General features: G+C 44.1%; 1 protein-coding gene across 3 annotated transcripts in view; it reads right to left on the bottom strand.

Annotated features, from left to right (window-relative positions):
* Positions 1-20144, bottom strand: part of VPS16 (VPS16 core subunit of CORVET and HOPS complexes) — a 558269-nt gene that overhangs the window by 296836 nt on the left and 241289 nt on the right. For all 3 annotated transcript variants that reach the window (XM_040439647.1, XM_040439649.1, XM_040439648.1), the window contains exons 9-12: positions 15182-15271; positions 14320-14414; positions 9721-9797; positions 7846-7977 (exon numbers count right to left, since the gene is read on the bottom strand). In XM_040439647.1, coding sequence (XP_040295581.1) covers positions 7846-7977; positions 9721-9797; positions 14320-14414; positions 15182-15271 — 394 coding nt within the window. The remainder of the gene's footprint in view (positions 1-7845; positions 7978-9720; positions 9798-14319; positions 14415-15181; positions 15272-20144) is intronic.

Below are 20144 nucleotides of genomic sequence, written 5' to 3'. Positions count from 1 at the left end.
GTGAAGAAATGGTTAGCAGACCACAACATTAATGTTTTGGAGTGGCCCAGCCAGAGTCCAGACTTGAATCCAATTGAGAATCTGTGGAGGGAGCTAAAGATCAGGGTGATGGCAAGAAGACCCTCCAACCTGAAAGATTTGGAGCTTATTGCTAAAGATGAATGGGCAAAAATACTTGTGGAGACATGCAAAAAGCTGGTCTGCAATTATAGGAAGCGTTTGATTGCTGTAATAGCCAATAAAGGCTTTTCTATTGATTATTGAGAAGGGTATGAATAATTTTGGACTGGACACTTTTTGCTCAAATGTAAATAAAAGCTGAGAAATGTTATTTTTTTTCCTCTTGTACATCGTCTTATTATCTTTTGGGAGACACCTATGTTATGTCCGGTCAAAAAATTACTTGCTAGTTGAATAAAAGTAACTTTAAGTCAAAATTTGCCAGGGGTATGAATAATTATGGGCAGCACTGTATGTAATATTTGTCGGTATACGGTTATCAGGGTAATATATTATTAAACAATAAATTCAAACAGCAACATGTTACCTACATAAGGATCAGCAGTTATATGAGAAAGGGGCAGAAAGGAGAGGGGGTGACATGTACGGAATGGATAAAAGCAGGGTGAGGATTGGCTGGTTGATTAAGTGGGGACAGAAAGAAGAGGGGCGACATGTGCATGGACAAATAAATATAGAAAACAGATTTCAAGTCCATAGGCGGCCTGTTTGCCTTTAGAGGGGCCAGAGTCCTCTAGTCCAGCTCAAACCTCAAATCCCAGCACAGCCCTCAGTTCCACATACCTGGCAGTGCTGGCTGGTTTTTATGCCTGGCAAAACCCAGTCTGGAACATGGGGAGTAGTCACCCACCCAGCACTTTGACTACTCCCAGTAAAAGACCGTCCCGGATCAGCTATGACAGCCATGCTAACTCTCAAGGTGTCAATTAGCAATAGCTGCTGCTGACACATAAAACGGCTCTTACTTCACTGAGGCCAGGAACCTCAGTGACACATACCTTCCATCCTTGATGATTCCAGGTACCTTCTTAGAATATACTGTATATATAACATTTTACCCTAATGTCCCTACCAGAGCTCAAGTTATTTTTTTGGATACTACTGATACTGTCCCTATGGCTTCAATAATGCAGAACATGAGAAAGGATTGTAGCTGTGTTGTTTTTTTTTTTTAAAGAGGACATGTCGCCAAAAAATGCAGCGCAATCTGAAAGTACCATGTTATAGAGCAGGAGTAGCTGAGCAGATTGATATATATCTTTGTGGAAAAAGAATCAGTAAAACTTGTAATTTTGACATTTACATCGCAGCCCTGTGAATACCCATCAGTACAGGAGAGAGGTGTTGTTAGTGACTGACAGCTATCTCTCTATGTACACTTATACACACAATGCTATCAATCACTGGTAAGACCTCCCTCCTGTACCAATGCTGTTGACAGAAGGTAGAAAAAGCAGAGATATAAACGTAAAAATCACAACTTTTACTGAATCTTTTCCTACAAATATATACATGAATCCACTCAGCTTCTCCTGCTCTATAACATGGTGCTTTCAGATTGCATTGTATTTTTTGGTGACAGGTCATCTTTAACCACCTCAGCCCCCAGTGCTTAAACACCCTGAAAGACCAGGCCACTTTTTACACTTCTGACCTACACTATTTTCACCATTTATTGCTCGGTCATGCAACTTACCACCCAAATGAATTTTACCTCCTTTTCTTCTCACTAATAGAGCTTTCATTTGGTGGTATTTCATTGCTGCTGACATTTTTAATTTTTTTGTTATTAATCGAAATTTAACGATTTTTTTGCAAAAAAATGACATTTTTCACTTTCAGTTGTAAAATTTTGCAAAAAAAACAAGATCCATATATAAATTTTGCTCTAAATTTATTGTTCTACATGTCTTTGATAAAAAAAAATGTTTGGGTAAAAAAAAAATGGTTTGGGTAAAAGTTATAGCGTTCACAAACTATGGTACAACAATGTGAATTTCCGCTTTTTGAAGCAGCTGTGACTTTCTGAGCACCTGTCATGTTTCCTGAGGTTCTACAATGGCCAGACAGTACAAACACCCCACAAATGACCCCATTTCGGAAAGTACACACCCTAAGGTATTCGCTGGTGGGCATAGTGAGTTCATAGAACTTTTTATTTTTTGTCACAAGTTAGCGGAAAATGATGATTTTTTTTTTTTTTTTCTTACAAAGTCTCATATTCCACTAACTTGTGACAAAAAATAAAAAGTTCTATGAACTCACTATGCCCATCAGCGAATACCTTGGGGTCTCTTCTTTCCAAAATGGGGTCACTTGTGGGGTAGTTATACTGCCCTGGCATTCTAGGGGCCCAAATGTGTGGTAAGGAGTTTGAAATCAAATTCTGTAAAAAATGACGAGTGAAATCCGAAAGGTGCTCTTTGGAATATGGGCCCCTTTGCCCACCTAGGCTGCAAAAAAGTGTCACACATCTGGTATCTCCGTATTCAGTAGAAGTTGGGGAATGTGTTTTGGGGTGTCTTTTTACATATACCCATGCTGGGTGAGAGAAATATCTTGGTCAAATGCCAACTTTGTATAAAAAAATGGGAAAAGTTGTCTTTTGCCAAGATATTTCTCTCACCCAGCATGGGTATATGTAAAATGACACCCCAAAACACATTCCCCAACTTCTACTGAATACGGAGATACCAGATGTGTGACACTTTTTTGCAGCCTAGGTGGGCAAAGGGGCCCATATTCCAAAGAGCACCTTTCGGATTTTACTCGTCATTTTTTACAGAATTTGATTTCAAACTCCTTACCACACATTTGGGCCCCTAGAATGCCAGGGCAGTATAACTACCCCACAAGTGACCCCATTTTGGAAAGAAGAGACCCCAAGGTATTCACTGATGGGCATGGCGAGTTCATGGAAGTTTTTATTTTTTGTCACAAGTTAGTGGAATATGAGACTTTGTATGAAAAAAAAAATAAAAAAAAAAATCATCATTTTACACTAACTTGTGACAAAAAATAAAAAATTCTAGGAACTCGCCATGCCCCTCACGGAATACCTTGGGGTGTCTTCTTTCCAAAATGGGGTCACTTGTGGGGTAGTTATACTGCCCTGGCATTCTAGGGGCCCAAATGTGTGGTAAGGAGTTTGAAATCAAATTCTGTAAAAAATGACGAGTGAAATCCGAAAGGTGCTCTTTGGAATATGGGCCCCTTTGCCCACCTAGGCTGCAAAAAAGTGTCACACATGTGGTATCTCCGTATTCAGTAGAAGTTGGGGAATGTGTTTTGGGGTGTCTTTTTACATATACCCATGCTGGGTGAGATAAATATCTTGGTCAAATGCCAACTTTGTATAAAAAAATGGGAAAAGTTGTCTTTTGCCAAGATATTTCTCTCACCCAGCATGGGTATATGTAAAATGACACCCCAAAACACATTCACCAACTTCTACTGAATACGGAGATACCAGATGTGTGACACTTTTTTGCAGCCTAGGTGGGCAAAGGGGCCCAAATTCCTTTTAGGAGGGCATTTTTAGACATTTGGATACCAGACTTCTTCTCACGCTTTGGGGCCCCTAAAATGCCAGGGCAGTATAAATACCCCACATGTGACCCCATTTTGGAAAGAAGACACCCCAAGGTATTCAATGAGGGGCATGGCGAGTTCATTGAAAAAAAAATTTTTTGGCACAAGTTAGCGGAAATTGATTTTTTTGATTTTGTTCTCACAAAGTCTCCCTTTCCGCTAACTTGGGACAAAAATTTCAATCTTTCATGGACTCAATATGCCCCTCAGCGAATACCTTGGGGTGTCTTCTTTCCAAAATGGTGTTATTTGTGGGGTGTTTGTACTGCCCTGGCATTTGAGGGTCTCCGCAATCATTACATGTATGCCCAGCATTAGGAGTTTCTGCTATTCTCCTTATATTGAGCATACGGGTAATGAGATTTTTTTTTTCCGTTCAGCCTCTGGGCTGAAAGAAAAAAATGAACGGCACAGATTTCTTCATTCGCATCGATCAATGTGGATGAAAAAATCTCTGCCAAAAAAAGAAAAAGGAGGGGAAAGGCGTCTGCCAGGACATAGGAGCTCCGCCCAACATCCATACCCACTTAGCTCGTATGCCCTGGCAAACCAGATTTCTCCATTCACATCAATCGATGTGGATGAATAAATCATTGCCGGGATTTTTTTTTTTATATATACAAAGTGTTTGCCAAAGTATATGAACACCGCCACCTCCTCAGCTCATATGCCTCGGCAAACGTATCTTTTACTGCAGAGGAGAAATCTCGTCTTGCAGCGCCGCATACACCGACTTGCGTGTAATCTGACAGCAGCGCAATGCTTCTGTCCGAATGCACATCAGTGCTGCAGCTAGTCGATCGGTTGGTCCACCTGAAAGGTAAAAAAAACAAAACAAAAAAGAAAAAACCAGGCCGCAAAGCAATAACTTTATTAACTTTAGAACAGAACATATTAACTTTTTTTAACTTTTTTAACTTTTTTACTTACCGGTAATTTTTTTTTTGTTTAGTTTTTTTTACCTTTATAGAACAAACCTCTCCTTCCCCATGGGACAATGTGCAAAGCGCAAATCGCCCAAAGATGTGGCGAAGTACGTTATGCACTTTATCCCAGGTGAAAGGAGAGGTTTGCAGCAGCTGTGAGTGAATGGGCCCTAATAGCCCTGTGTGCCTGTCCTGGTGAGATGTGATCCCTATGCTAGGTGTACCTGTGTGTGGTACTTCCGGAAACACTCTCCATAGCATAGGGCAGGGTGGTCAGCACAGTCAGGACAGAAATAGCGGGTGTCACGCCTTATTCCACTCCTGCTACAGACACGACATCTTTTTCGGGGTGACGGTTGGGTTGAGGTACCAGGAACGACACTGGGGAAATGTCGCTCGTGTAGACGGCTAACTACACTGGTGGATGGGGCCACGGAACCTTCTGGATACAGGAGGTTCTCGATGATCTCTTCCTGGAATTTGAGGAAGGATCGTGTTCTCCCAGCCTTACTGTAGAGAACAAAACTATTGTACAGCGCCAATTGAATCAAATATACAGACACCTTCTTATACCAGCGTCTGGTTCTGCGGGAAACTAAATACGGAGACAACATCTGGTCATTGAAGTCCACCCCTCCCATGAGCGCATTATAGTCGTGGACACAGAGGGGCTTTTCAATGACACGGGTTGCTCGCTCAATTTGGATTGTCGTGTCTGCGTGAATGGAGGAGAGCATGTAAACGTCACGCTTGTCTCTCCATTTCACCGCGAGCAGTTCTTCGTTACACAAGGCAGCCCTCTGCCCCCTTGCAAGACGGGTGGTTACAAGCCGTTGGGGGAAGCCCACGCGACTAGTTCGCGCGGTGCCACAGGCGCAAATCCGTTCTAGAAACAAATGCCTAAAGAGGGCCACACTTGTGTAGAAATTGTCCACATAAAGATGGTACCCCTTGCCGAATAAGGGTGACACCAAGTCCCAGACTGTCTTCCCACTGCTCCCCAGGTAGTCAGGGCAACCGACCGGCTCCAGGGTCTGATCTTTTCCCTCATAGATCCGAAATTTGTGGGTATAGCCTGTGGCCCTTTCACAGAGCTTATACAATTTGACCCCATACCGGGCACGCTTGCTTGGGATGTATTGTTTGAAGCCAAGGCGCCCGGTAAAATGTATTAGGGACTCGTCTACGCAGATGTTTTGCTCAGGGGTATACAAATCTGCAAATTTCAGGTTGAAATGGTCTATGAGGGGCCGAATTTTGTGGAGCCGGTCAAAAGCAGGGTGGCCTCTGGGACGGGAGGTGGTGTTGTCGCTAAAATGCAGAAAACGGAGGATGGTCTCAAATCGGGTCCTGGACATAGCAGCAGAGAACATGGGCATGTGATGAATTGGGTGCGTTGACCAATATGACCGCAATTCATGCTTTTTTGTCAGGCCCATGTTGAGGAGAAGGCCCAGAAAAATTTTAAGTTCGGAAACTTGGACTGGTTTCCACCGGAAAGGCTGGGCATAATAGCTTCCCGGGTTTGCGGTTATAAATTGGCATACCGGTTTGTCTCTGCCACAACTAAGTCCAAGAGCTCCGCAGTCAAGAACAGCTCAAAAAATCCCAGGGCCGAACCGATTTGAGCCGTCTCAACCCGAACTCCAGACTGGGCGGTGAAAGGGGGAACTACTGGTGCGGCTGAAGTTGGTGACTGCCAATCAGGATTTGCCAGCACCTCAGGGACTCTAGGGGCTCTACGGGCCTGTCTGTGCGGTGGCTGCGACGGGGTAACTATTGCACGTGCCACCGTACCAGCTTCAACTGCCCTTCTGGTGCTCGCTACTTCACCAGGTTGTACGGCAGTGCTGGTACTAGGTCCAGGAAGGGCTGCGCTGCTGGTGTATGCCTCACCACGTGATCCGGCAGCGACAGCCCCACTCTGCTGCTCTTGAAGCGGATCCTGCGTAACCTGTGGTCTAGCGACACGGGGCCTGGTACGCCTGGTGCTATCAGGGACCTCCACCTCCTCGTCCGAACTTTGGGTCAGAGAGCCACTGCTTTCTACAGGTTCATATTCTGACCCGCTAGATTCATCAGATGAGGGTTCCCACTCCTCATCCGACTGGGTCAGAATCCTGTAGGCCTCTTCAGAAGAATACCCCCTGTTTGACATTTTGGACTACTAAATTTAGGGGTATTCCCTGAGACTACCCAAGAAAAAAAGCAAACCTGTCTTACAAAGGGGAGGCTAGCGAAGTACCGGAGGCTGCTGCGGTTGATAAAAAATATCAAAACTGATTTTTTTATCGCCGCAGTGCGTGTAAAATGAATGTGCAGTGATCAAAAAATATATATTTTTTGTCACTGCGGTGGGGCGGGCGTGGGTGAACGCACGTGTGGGCGACCGATCAGGCCTGATCGGGCAAACACTGCGTTTTGGGTGGAGGGCGAGCTAAGGTGACACTAATACTATTATAGATCTGACCGTGATCAGTTTTGATCACTTACAGATACTATAAAAGTACAAATGCTGATTAGCGATACGCTAAACAGCGAATAAAAGTGACTGCGGTGCGGTGGGCTGGGCGCTAACTGACGCTAACTACCTAACCAAGGGGCCTAAATAATCCCTAAAACCTAACAGCCAATACCAGTGAAAAAAAAAAAGTGACAGTTTACACTGATCACTTTTTTTCCTTTCACTAGTGATTGACAGGGGCGATCAAAGGGGTGATCAAAGGGTTAATTGGGGTGCAGGTGGGTGATCTGGGGCTAAGGTGTAGTGTTGGTGCTACTCACAGTTCAGTCTGCTCCTGTGCTGGATCCAACCGACGAAAAGGACCAGCACAGGAGCAGACAAGCCATATAACAGATCATATTTACTAATATGATCTGTTATATGACTTTGGATTGGATTTTTTGAAAATCGCCAGCCTGCCAGCCAATGATCGTTGCTGGCAGGCTGGTGACGAAATACTTCTTTTAATTTTGCTGGCCCGCGATGCGCATGCGCGGGCCGGCTTGGAGCGAAATCTCGCGTCTCGCGAGATGACGCGTATATGCGTGACTCTGCGCAGCGCTGCCACCTCCGGAACGCGATCCTGCGTTAGGCGGTCCGGAGGTGGTTAATGAGCTAATTAACAAGCCTATTGTTTTCTGCCCCTCCCCCCACCCCAACATGGTGATCATATCTTTGGGTTAACAGCTATTCTATGAGTATGACCACCTTTACTTCTGATGAAGGTGGCTCTACAAGATAATTCATTTAGAACTGTACATATTCACACAGATCAGTTTTTCTGTAGTAAAAGTGCAAACTTACCCTTAACAATGATTTTTGCATTTCTGCTGAATGTTCATAACCGGCTGCCTCAATGCAATTTGCTACAGCTACAGGAAGCAGGTTTTGATCCTTTATCTCACGAAGGTAGTCATCAGCCTTCTGGCTTTCTTTCTAAAATAAAATAAGCAATCCTTAAAATGCAATGACTAGATTAATTATTTCTTGGTGAAGTGGTTAACATGGTACACAATACAGTTGCAAAAAAAAGTACATAAACCCTTCGGAATTACCTGGATTTCTGCATTAAAGGAGTTCTCCAGGCTTTTAATATTGATGACCTATCCTCAGGGGTCTGACACCCAAGGGCTTTTTCTTTACTACCAGCACGCAAGGTCTTTTTCTTTACTACCTGTGACGTATCGGGCTTCACATGGGTATGCTTGGTGGAGACTTTCGTCTAGCAGTGAGCCAAGTAATGTCATTGGCACGAATGGGCAGTCTTTAGCGCTGCCCTAGGCTGTTTTACAGGCTTGTGGCAGGGCTCTATAGAAATAATGTAAAATCCTCAGACTCCAATGCTAATGCTTTGGAATCTATGAGAAAAGCAATCCAATGATCTATGGGAATTATATATATGTAAAAAAAAAAAAAAAAGGTTTTTATAGATAAAAAAAAAAAAAAAAAATTCTAATCACCTCTTTTTCCCCAAAATGAAAAATAAAATAAATGTAATAAATAAAAAAAAAATACACATCATATGTATTCCGGCGTGCAAAAATGCCCGTACTATCAAAATATTAAAAAAAATTATCCGATAGGGAAACCGGCGAAACGGAAAAAAAATGGCCAAGTCGTTGTTTTTTTTATCGCTTCTCCTCCCACAAAAAAATTTAAAAAGTGATTAAAAAGTCATAAACGCTCCAAAATAGTATCACTGAACAGTACAGATCGCCCCGCAAAAAATTAGTCTTTACATAGCTCCGCATACATAAATACAAAAAAGTGATAGGGGTCAGAATATGGAGACTAAAAAAAAATTATTTTACTTTTAAGGTATTGTTTTTCAGTATAAAAACAAAAATAACACAATTTCATCTGACTTTACATGCACAAAACTCACTCAATTAGCTTATAAATACCCAACATGTTTAGGTTTTTGGAGTAGACATAATGGTATGTCATTAGTAAGCAGCTGAATAGTGCAGCAGTCTATGCTATTCTTAAAGGGGTTGTCCCACGAAAAATATTCAACAGTTTTCAAACCAGCACTTGGATCTGAATACTTTTGAAATGCATGTAATTAAAAATGTAGCATAGCCACTGAGTTATTCAATAAAATGTATCTGTATAGCACCACCTACTGTTTTTTTTTCTTATTTCTATGACCTGCTCACTGAGAAGCTTGCACATGCTCAGTTTCATTCTTCAACAGCCTCCTGAGCTGTGATAGGGATAGCTGAGACACGCCCCCTGGCCTCCAGCAGAAAAGACACTCCCCTGAGCTGCCAGCTTGATATAAATCTAGCACAGCAATGAATGGGGAGATCTCTGGATCCATGTGTGGTACAGGATCAATGTGGTTCTAGCTTTGTTAGAAAGAGGTTGTCATTTATTATGCGACTTCTAATTTTTACATTAGTCAAGGGATAACCCCTTTAATATCAAAATATTGCCTTAGACCAGGGATGCCCAACCTGCGGCCCTCCCTCTGTTGCAAAACTAACTCCCAGCATGCCCAGACAGCCTACAGATATAAGGGAATGTTGGGAGTTGCAACAGCTGGAGGGCCGCAGGTTGGGCATCCCTGCCTTAGACCATAGTATGTTCACTCTGCCATCAAAGTCTTTGGAGCCGCCACCACAGTATGACAGAGTGTGCAAGTTCAAATTAGCATGATTTCAAGCTGAAATGTACCTCATATTCCTTTTGTGCTTCCATCAAAAGTGCACCTGGGGCCATTGAAGCAATTTTAAAAATGTCTTCAGTTGCTTCTAAAAAAACAAAACCCCATAAAATATTGTTATATTAGCACATTTTTTGTTTACACCTTAATAGCATCAACTCCAATGGAAGTTTATAAGCAGCAGTGCTGATTGAGCAGAACAGATGGGATATACAAAAGGCATCCTTAAATGAAGCAAAATAACTAATACACAATCTAAAAATACCTTCCAGTCAATTTTTCACTGTAAGAAAGAATAACCCTATAATTTAAAAGGGTTTTCTGAGATTTTTTTTGCCTTCCTCTGGATCAACTTGCAGGATAACAGGCTGAACTGGATGGACAGATGTCTTTTTTCAGCCTTAGAAATTATGTTACTATGACCTATACTCTAAATCAGAGGTGCACAACCTGTGGCCCCTAATCATCTGGTAACAGACATGTATGTCTGTCTTGTGGCTGCTCGCATGTATTTTTCATGTATTCTCCCATTAGATGGGAGTCCTAGAACTGTAACTAGACATTAATGGTATATACTGTGTGTTCAATATGCCATAAATACAGTATTTCAGTTCGTAATACCCCTTAAAATTGTATTTTCGGCCCTTGTTATTTGCTCAGTCTGTCAATGTGGCCCCCAACCAGAAAACGTTGTGCAACCCTGTTCTAAATAGATCATCAGTAACTGATGCACCATAAAATGCACAGAAATCTAAAATATCTCACCACTTCCTCCATTACTTTCTTCCTCACCTTCGTTACTTTTTTTTAATATAACAATTAAAGGGGTTTTCAGAGATATTTTAATTGATGAACTATCCTCTGGATAGGTCATCAGTATCTGATCGGTTGGGGTTTAACACCCAGGACCTAGGGTTGGGCGATACCAAAAATATTTAGATGATAACGATATTAAGAAATTTATCGCGATAACGATATATATCGCGATAAATACCCGTTTAAAAGAAAAAAAACACAGGGAGACATTATACTGTATGGGGGCAGCCACAAGGAGACGTTATACTGTATGGGGGCAGCCACAAGGAGACGTTATACTGTATGGGGGCAGCCACAAGGAGACGTTATACTGTATGGGGGCCACAAGTAGACGTTATACTGTATGGGGCAGCCACAAGGAGAAGTTATACTGTATGGGGGCAGCCACAAGGAGACGTTATACTGTATGGGGGCCACAAGTAGACGTTATACTGTATGGGGGCCACAAGGAGACGTTATACTGTATGGGGGCAGCCACAAGGAGACGTTATACTGTATGGGAGCCTCAAGGAGACATTATACTGTATGGGGGCAGCCACAAGGAGAGATTATACTGTATGGGGGCCTCAAGGAGACATTATACTGTATGGGGGCCACAAGGAGACGTTATACTGTATGGGGGGGCTACAAGGAGACGTTATACTGTATGGGGAGCCACAAGGAGAGATTATACTGTATGAGGGGCTACAAGGAGACGTTACACTGTATGGGGGCCACAAGGAGACGTTACACTGTATGGGGGCCACAAGGAGATGTTACACTGTATGGGGGCCACAAGGAGACATTATACTGTATGGGGGCCACAAGGAGACATTATACTGTATGGGGGCAGCCACAAGGAGACGTTATACTGTATGGGGTCCACAAGGAGACGTTATACTGTATGGGGGCAGCCACAAGGAGACGTTATACTGTATGGGGGCCTCAAGGAGACATTATACTGTATGGGGCAGCCACAAGGAGAGATTATACTGTATGGGGGCCTCAAGGAGACATTATACTGTATGGGGGCCACAAGGAGACGTTATACTGTATGGGGGGGCTACAAGGAGACTTTATACTGTATGGGGGGCTACAAGGAGACGTTACACTGTATGGGGGCCACAAGGAGATGTTACACTGTATGGGGGCCACAAGGAGATGTTACACTGTATGGGGGCCACAAGGAGACGTTATACTGTATGGGGGCCTCAAGGAGACGTTCGTTATACTGTATGGGGGCCACAAGGAGACATTATACTGTATGGGGGCAGCCACAAGGAGACGTTATACTGTATGGGGTCAGCCACAAGGAGACGTTATACTGTATGGGGGCAGCCACAAGGAGACGTTATACTGTATGGGGGGCCACAGGGAGACGTTATACTGTATGGGGGGCCACAAGGAGACGTTATACTGTATGAGGGCCACAAGGAGACGTTATACTGTATGGGGGGCCACAAGGAGACGTTATACTGTATGGGGCAGCCACAAGGAGACGTTATACTGTATGGGGGCAGCCACAAGGAGACGTTATACTGTATGGGGGCAGCCACAAGGAGACGTTATACTGTATGGGGGCCACAAGTAGACGTTATACTGTATGGGGGCCACAAGGAGACGTTATACTGTATGGGGGCCACAAGTAGACGTTATACTGTATGGGGGCCACAAGTAGACGTTATACTGTATGGGGGCCACAAGGAGACGTTATACTGTATGGGGGCAGCCACAAGGAGACGTTATACTGTATGGGAGCCTCAAGGAGACATTATACTGTATGGGGGCAGCCACAAGGAGAGATTATACTGTATGGGGGCCTCAAGGAGACATTATACTGTATGGGGGCCACAAGGAGACGTTATACTGTAAGGGGGGGCTACAAGGAGACGTTATACTGTATGGGGGGGCTACAAGGAGACGTTATACTGTATGGGGGGGCTACAAGGAGACGTTACACTGTATGGGGGCCACAAGGAGATGTTACACTGTATGGGGGCCACAAGGAGACGTTACACTGTATGGGGGCCACAAGGAGACGTTATACTGTATGGGGGCCTCAAGGAGACATTATACTGTATGGGGGCCTCAAGGAGACATTATACTGTATGGGGGCCACAAGGAGACATTATACTGTATGGGGGCAGCCACAAGGAGACGTTATACTGTATGGGGGGCCACAGGGAGACGTTATACTGTATGGGGGCCACAAGGAGACGTTATACTGTATGGGGGGCCACAAGGAGATGTTATACTGTATGGAAGGCCACAAGGAGACGTTATACTGTATGGGGGGCCACAAGGAGATGTTATACTGTATGGGGGGCCACAAGGAGATGTTATACTGTATGGGGGGCCACAAGGAGACATTACACTGTATGGGGGCCACAGGGAGACGTTACACTGTAGGGGGCGGGGGCCAGAAGGAGATGTTATAATAAAGTCGTGTGGCCACAGGCCACCATACATAGAATAATACTTTACGATATACTTTTCCCTAGCTTGTGTGCTCTGATTCTGACATGAGATTTCGGTGGGAGGAGATTTGAATATGGGAGCAAGGAGGAGGGAAAGCCGGGGGCGGCCCGCTGCGGGAAGTAGTAAGTTTCTAATTTTGTCACCAGAGCACACGAGCGAGGCAGCCGCAGGAAAAGTCTCTCCAGAGACACCCTACTCACACAGAGTTCGCCACATAGTACCGGCATGGGTGGGTAACGGACGGTGATGTCAGATGGTGGGTGGAGTCTCGAGACTTGAATAAGGGAGGCGGAGCAAGAATGAGCCAGGAGCGAGTGGAAGTAATGTGTTGTACTTCTCAGCGCTATGCAAGGTGCAGGGGCGGGCGGACGCACATTTAGAAGCGGTCAGCGCACATGACCGCTTCGATGACATCACAAAATACCGCGGTAATTAGGAAACAGCGATATCGCTGTTTTTTAATACTGCGGTATATCGTGAACACCGGAATATCGCCCAACCCTAACAGGACCCCCACAGATCAGCTATTTGGAAAGTACCAGTGCTCACAGAAATTCCATGGCCTTCTTGCAGATTTACCTAGGCCATGTGCGGTCACCTTCATTAGTCACATGGCCTAGGCGCAGCTCAGACCTATCATAGTGGATTCGGCTGAGCTGCGATAACAAACAATGCCGCTTTACAAAGTATGGTGCCGTGCTTCGTGAGCTGATAAAATGCCATAGCGCTGCTGCGAGGGCAGATGCCTCTTCAAACAGCTGATCGGCGAGGGTCCAGGGTGTCTGTGCCCCACCTTTCAGATACTGATGACCTATGCAGAAAGTAGGTCATCAGTTAAAATATCTCAAAAAACTCCTTTAATACTTAGAAATGTATAAATAAATCTTCTGAAGTGTCCCAGGATATCATCAATGACCCAATCCTCCGTCTTATACTTCTGTGTCTGGCTACGAAACAAGTGGCTGTGTCCTCTCTCTATCAGGTCGAAAGTATTGTTAAGTCTAGCCCCTGGCTAAGCCTTGCCTCCTCAGTTGGTCTATATTATATCAACATTTTATTTAACAAAAACCTAGACAAATCCTCATTGCTAGAGTGCCATGGTAACTAGAAAATCACAGCAGGTGACCACGAAGTTCTGCAAGCCTTGGAAGGGCAGAAAACTGTTTCAGGAAATGCAGTTGAAAAGCAGGAAATGATAAAAGATGTACTGCATAGCATACTTACCTACATTCTCAAATGGCATGGTCACTTTACTTTTTGTTTTTAAATTTCAGATGAATTGGAAGAAAAAAGTCTACAAAGGTTTACAACTTAACATGTACTGATATCATACATACTTGGAATTTCATGAAGAAATTCATGTGTAGAATGAGAAATAAGTCTGACACCATCAAGTTCAGAGACAATAAAGGTTTCCTCATCCAAAGGAAATATGTAATGGTTGTTAAGGGTTTAACAATATTTACTCGCTTAAAAGGAATCTGTCACCAGTTTAATGCTGTCCTAACTGAGCTTAGTTTCACTCTGCGGCACATTATTCTGGCAGGTTGTTCCATGTCGGATGCTACTAGAATGCCCGTTGGCACCATTAACTATAATGGGGTCTGGTGGAGACCTGCCAGAAGGCTGTAGTGCACATGTAAAAGTAGCCTAAGTGCAAAACAAACAAGTAACAGACGCTCTTGGCAAAATGCTGGGTCACTTTCTTTAATTGACCCAGCCATTTTGTTAAATTGTTCAATATTCATGAGTTTCTGGTTTGCCCTGCCCACCTGGTGCTGATTCAGTTGGAAAAAAATATCAATGCTCATGAATAAGCTCATGAATATCAGGATTCATTGGCATGTGCTGGAGCTGTTAGAACCTTGCAGCATAAGGGTCCATTCAGACGTCCGTAGTGTTTTGCGGTCCGCAAAACACTGACACCACACATCGTCTGCACTATATAGAGGATTCCTATTCTTGTCCACAGCTGCGGACAAGAATAGGACATGCTCTATTTTTTTGCTGAGCCGCGGACAGGAAGTGCAGGGCCGCGGACCGGAAATGTGGATGCGGACAGCACTGGCCCAGCACTGGCCTGCTCCACTGTTTCCAAGCCACCTGGTGGTCAGGGCTTAGTCCCATCACACCTTAGTAATAGTGAGATGAGACAACCCTTTTAAAAAATGAATTTAACATAAAAAATTGAAAGGATACAAAATGTTCTCTTTGGCACGTCCAGCAATAAGAAGCACCTTGTCCCACAGGACAACAACGGCAATTTGTTTACTTCGAGGTCTGATGCACCTACAAATTAAGAAAAAAATTGTTATACTAATGCCACTTTTACATATATAATGATAATAATCTTTATTTATATAGCTCCCACTTTTTCTGCAGCACTATAAAATTCAGAGGGTAGAGATGGAGCAATTTCTATCTTGTCTGTGATATCATGGTACATATACAAAAAAAATCAGTCATTACATAGAAAAGTCCTGTCATGAGCTTACTATATATTAGGGCACTGGGATAACAGAAAAGATAAAACGTTTTTGTTTTGTTCAATGGTCCAGCCATCTTTTATATAAAAAATATAATACAAAAATAGGGTTGAATATATTAAGTATCATGAGGCAGTCACCTGGTCAGTATATGCACAAATATGAAGTGCATTAGGGTGTAGGGAACATGGGGGAGAGTGCTGAATAAAAGGATCAGGTTTGAAGGAACAGTGTAGAAAAGGGAGGAAGGGGTGAATGGAATAGAGTCAGACTAGGAATGTGATAAATCTGCCTTAAAAAAAATGTTTTTACGTTCTGCTTAAAACTGTCGATGTTAGGAATTAGGCCACTCTCACATGGCAGTATTCAAACTACAAGGGCTCATACACATGAACATATTTTTGGTTCGCATCAGATGCACATATTTTTGTGGGTCGGATGTGGACCTATTCACTTTGATAGGGCCAGTGTGCTGTTTACATCCGTATGTCCTTTCCACAGCCCCGCAAAAAAAAAAAAATAAAGACCTGTCCTGTTCTTGTCTGTTTTATGGACAAAGATAGGACAATTTTACAAAGGACCACAGAAAGGCAATGGCCATGTGCATGAGCTCTAACTCAAAGATTTGCATCTAGTCCATGTTTTATGCTCTTGCTGGTCTTGGCTTAAAAATAGTAATGCAAAATACTGATCAAATTATAGCCATGTGAAATTGGTCTTAATTATCTGGGGTAGTGCAGAAAAGTCCAGAAAATTGGTGCAGCACTAGAAAATTCTTAGATACAAGAGTGGCACAGGCAGCAGGAACTGTAGAGACCATGCACAGACTGTGCTGATACAGCGATCCAGAAGACTGCAGAAGCCTGGCACTGACTATAACCGGGCTCCTATTGTAACGCCTGGCATTAGAGTTAACTCTTATGCCGGTCACTTAAATCCCTAGATGGCATCTAGGCAGTTACACATAGGTATGGGCCTTCCCCCCAAATATGTATTGCATTGCCATTGCAACCAGGGGTTTAACAAAGGCACCCAGGCATGCTATAATTGTATGTCTATTAGACTGTGCCACAGACACAGCCTAATAGACTGCCTGCACACAAGGTATGGATTATAAAAGCCATGTCTCCTAGTGGGACCAAAAATAAATTATGGTTAGTAACATTACAAAAAAAAGAAAAGAAAGCTATTCTGCTACCCTAACCCTACGCGTTTCAAAGACCCTGTTGCAGGCTTTTCATCAGGAGTATTAACGGGTGTGCGGTAATAGTAATAACATTGTAGCCAAGCAGTCAGAGAAAGCGTCTGCATGTGAAGCGTGCGGCGGTACCGGTACTGGTATTGTCACGGGTAAGGAAGGTAGGGAGAAAGTGCACCCCCTAAACTGCCACCCTCAACCCTGTCCCTGCCTACTTGCACCACCCGCCCTAGGTGACGAGGCGCAACTGGGCGACGGTCCCTGACCTACGTAAGTGTAGAGCAGAGCGAACAGAGAAAGAGAGGAACAGACAGCCAAGGCAGAAGGCGGTACACAAGACTAAGGCAAACGGATAGACAGGGAGGTAGATAAGACAACAGTACCCAGTGATGGGAAAGGCAATGGCGGGTCAACTAGCCGAGGTCGGTCCGGGAGGTCACATCAATACAAGGGATGAGGCAGGAGACGAAATCCGAGAACGAGCCGAGGTCAAATTCGAGAGATAGCATAGGTACCAAGGGAGCGGGCAAAGCGAGGTCAGGAAACAAACAAGGTCAATACCAGAGGTCAAGTAGGAAGCAATAATAATAGTACACACAGCCCTAGAGACGAAAATCACAGGCAACCTGTAGCCAGCAGGCGCCTGTATTTATAGTGGGGAGTGAGGGTCATGTGACGTGGCCAGCGTCACATGACCGACAGACAGACAAGTTGAGCACCGAGTGATCAGCTCGGCGCTCAAGGCAGACCTAGGAGCAGGGAGCCTCCCAGCTAGCAAAGCCGCCCTGGGAACGAGGCCAAACACAGATCCTCGCTCCCGAAGCTAAGCAGCAGGTCTGCGGCTGATGGGAGACCGAGTGCGCCTTCGGCGCCCCGTTACAGTTCCCCCCCACCCCATTTACGAGGGGCCACCGGACCCAAGCATTGTGGACAAGGTTTCTCAGGGTGTTCCCGGTGAAACTTAGCAATTAAGCTGGAAGCATGCATCCTGGACACAGGTACCCAGGACCTCTCCTCGGGTCCAAAACCTTTCCAGTGGACCAGGTATTGAAAGGAGTTTCTAACCTTTCTAATATCCATGATTCTAGAGATGACAAAATCTTCCTGACCTTCAACCTCCACAGGTGGGGGAGGTTTTTTAGAAGGAACCACTGGCGACACATATTTCTTGAGTAAAGACTTATGAAACACATCATGTATACGAAGGGAGTTGGGTAGTTTTACTCTAAAAGACACTGGGTTAATAACCTCAATAATATTATATGGTCCTATGAAATGCGGAGAGAATTTTCAAGAACAATGTTTCAAAGAAAGATTCTTAGTCGACAACCATACTTTATCGCCGAGTACGAAATTTACTCCCTTGGAACGTTTGTTATTGGCATGTCTGCGCTGAAACTCCTGGGCCTTTTTCAGGTTCGCTTGAAGGCCCAGACTGTGCACAGTCTAGAGGTGAAAGCATCTGCCTGTGGGTTGAGTGAGAACGCAGAGGAATTAGAGCTAAAACGAGGATGAAAACCACTATTACAAAAAAAAGGAGATACTCCCGTAGACGAATTAACCCGATTGTTGATGGCAAACTCTGCCAACGGGAGATACCTCACCCATAAAAGCTGATTGTGTGACACAACACCTCAGGAAAAGTTCCACTGCCTGATTTAACCGTTCCGTCTGCCCATTAGTCTCTGGATGGAAAGCAGACGAAAAGGATAAAGAGATGTCGCATCTTTGACAAAAAGCTCTCCAGAATCCGGAAACAAGCTGAACGCCCCTATCAGAGACAATATTTTCAGGGACACCATGCAGGCGTACCACATGTTCAATAAACAAGGATGCTAAGGTTTTCGCATCAGGGAGCTTACTTAAAGGAACAAAATGTACCATCTTGCTAAAACGGTCAACCTCTACCCAAACCACTGACTTCCCCTCGGAGGGGGGCAGGTCAGAAATAAAATCCATGGAAATGTGTGACCATGGTTTGCAGGGAATGGGTAGTGGTTTTAGTTCACCAGCAGGATGTGTTCTCGGGGTCTTAGATCTGGCACATACCTCACAAGCCAAACATAAGATCGTACATCCTTAGACAAAGTAGGCCACCAGAAGGACCTCAGCAGCAATTCTTTAGTGGCAGCGATGCCTGGATGACCACACAGAACAGAGTAATGACACTCACCCATAAGACGAAAATGCTAGGGAACAAACAACTTATCTGAAGGAGTTTGTGGAGGAGCAAGTTGCTGAGCTCGTTGAATTTCAGAGGAAAGATCCGAGCATATCGCTGCCACAAAGATGCTTGCCGATAAGATGGGTTCAGGAGGAGCGTCAGGAGGTTGGATGGCATTAAAACTCCGGGACAAGGCATCTGCTTTAATATTTTTACTTCCTGGCCTGAAAGTAACAGAGAAGTTAAAACGAGTAAAAAATAGAGCCCACCTAGCCTGCCTAAGATTAAGGCGTTTAGCCGCCTCAAGAAACACTAAATTCTTATGATCAGTGAGGACCGTAATACAGTGTTTAGCCCCTTCTAAAAAATGCCTCCATTCTTCAAATGCCCATTTTATGGCCAGTAACTCGCGGTTTCCAATGTCGTAATTTCTCTCCGAAGGAGAGTACTTGCGAGAGAAGAAGGCACACGGTCTTAAATTTGTGAAGTTGGAAGACCCCTGGGAAATAATGGCCCCCACACCATCCTCCGAGGCATCCACCTCCACCACAAAAGGTTCCTCAGGATTAGGCTGAACCAAGACTGGGGACACTTGAAAAAAAATGTTTAAGTCTCAAAGGCCTTACAGGCCTCCAATGACTAGTTGACAAGATCAGACCCTTTTTTTAGTTAAAGGGAACCTGTCACCAGTGTTATGGTGTCCTAACTAAGGGCAACATAAATAAGTGACTGATTCTCTTAGCAAAATGCTGGGTCACTTTCTTTAATTGACCCAGTCAATCTGCCAACATCTTGTATTGAAAAGCTCCAGCTGATGATGAGTCATGAATATTTATGAGCTCCTGACTCTCCCCGCCTACCTGCTGCTGATTGACAGTTTTTTTCTATATGAATCAGCAGCAGGTGGGCAGGGGCATTGGCTATAGCTCTGAATTAAATAAACAGTGGACTCACTGACATCACGCTGGACTCAAATCAGCTCATTAGCATGTGGCATCTTTGTGTGTACATTATGAGGTAACCATCTGTCACAGCAGTAAGTGAATACATCTAAGGCACTTTTTAGTAGTTAATGATTGTATATAATTAGTTAGATTATAATCAAATATCCACATGACAGGTTCCCTTTAAATCAGTAAGGGGCTTAGCGAGAACAGAAAAATTCTTTATGAATTTACGATAAAAGTTGGCGAATCCTAAAAAGCGTTGAAGTGCCTTTAAGGAGGATGGTCTTACCCAGTCTTGGATAGCCTGAACCTTACTGGGATCCATTTTAAATGAATGTGGAGTAAGAATGTACCCAAGATAGGGAAT

This window comes from Bufo bufo, chromosome 7 (assembly GCF_905171765.1).
Source record: "Bufo bufo chromosome 7, aBufBuf1.1, whole genome shotgun sequence".
Classification (NCBI taxonomy): domain Eukaryota; kingdom Metazoa; phylum Chordata; class Amphibia; order Anura; family Bufonidae; genus Bufo; species Bufo bufo.
Note: the sequence above shows the minus strand (reverse complement) of the source record. Positions and strands in the feature narration are given on the sequence as shown.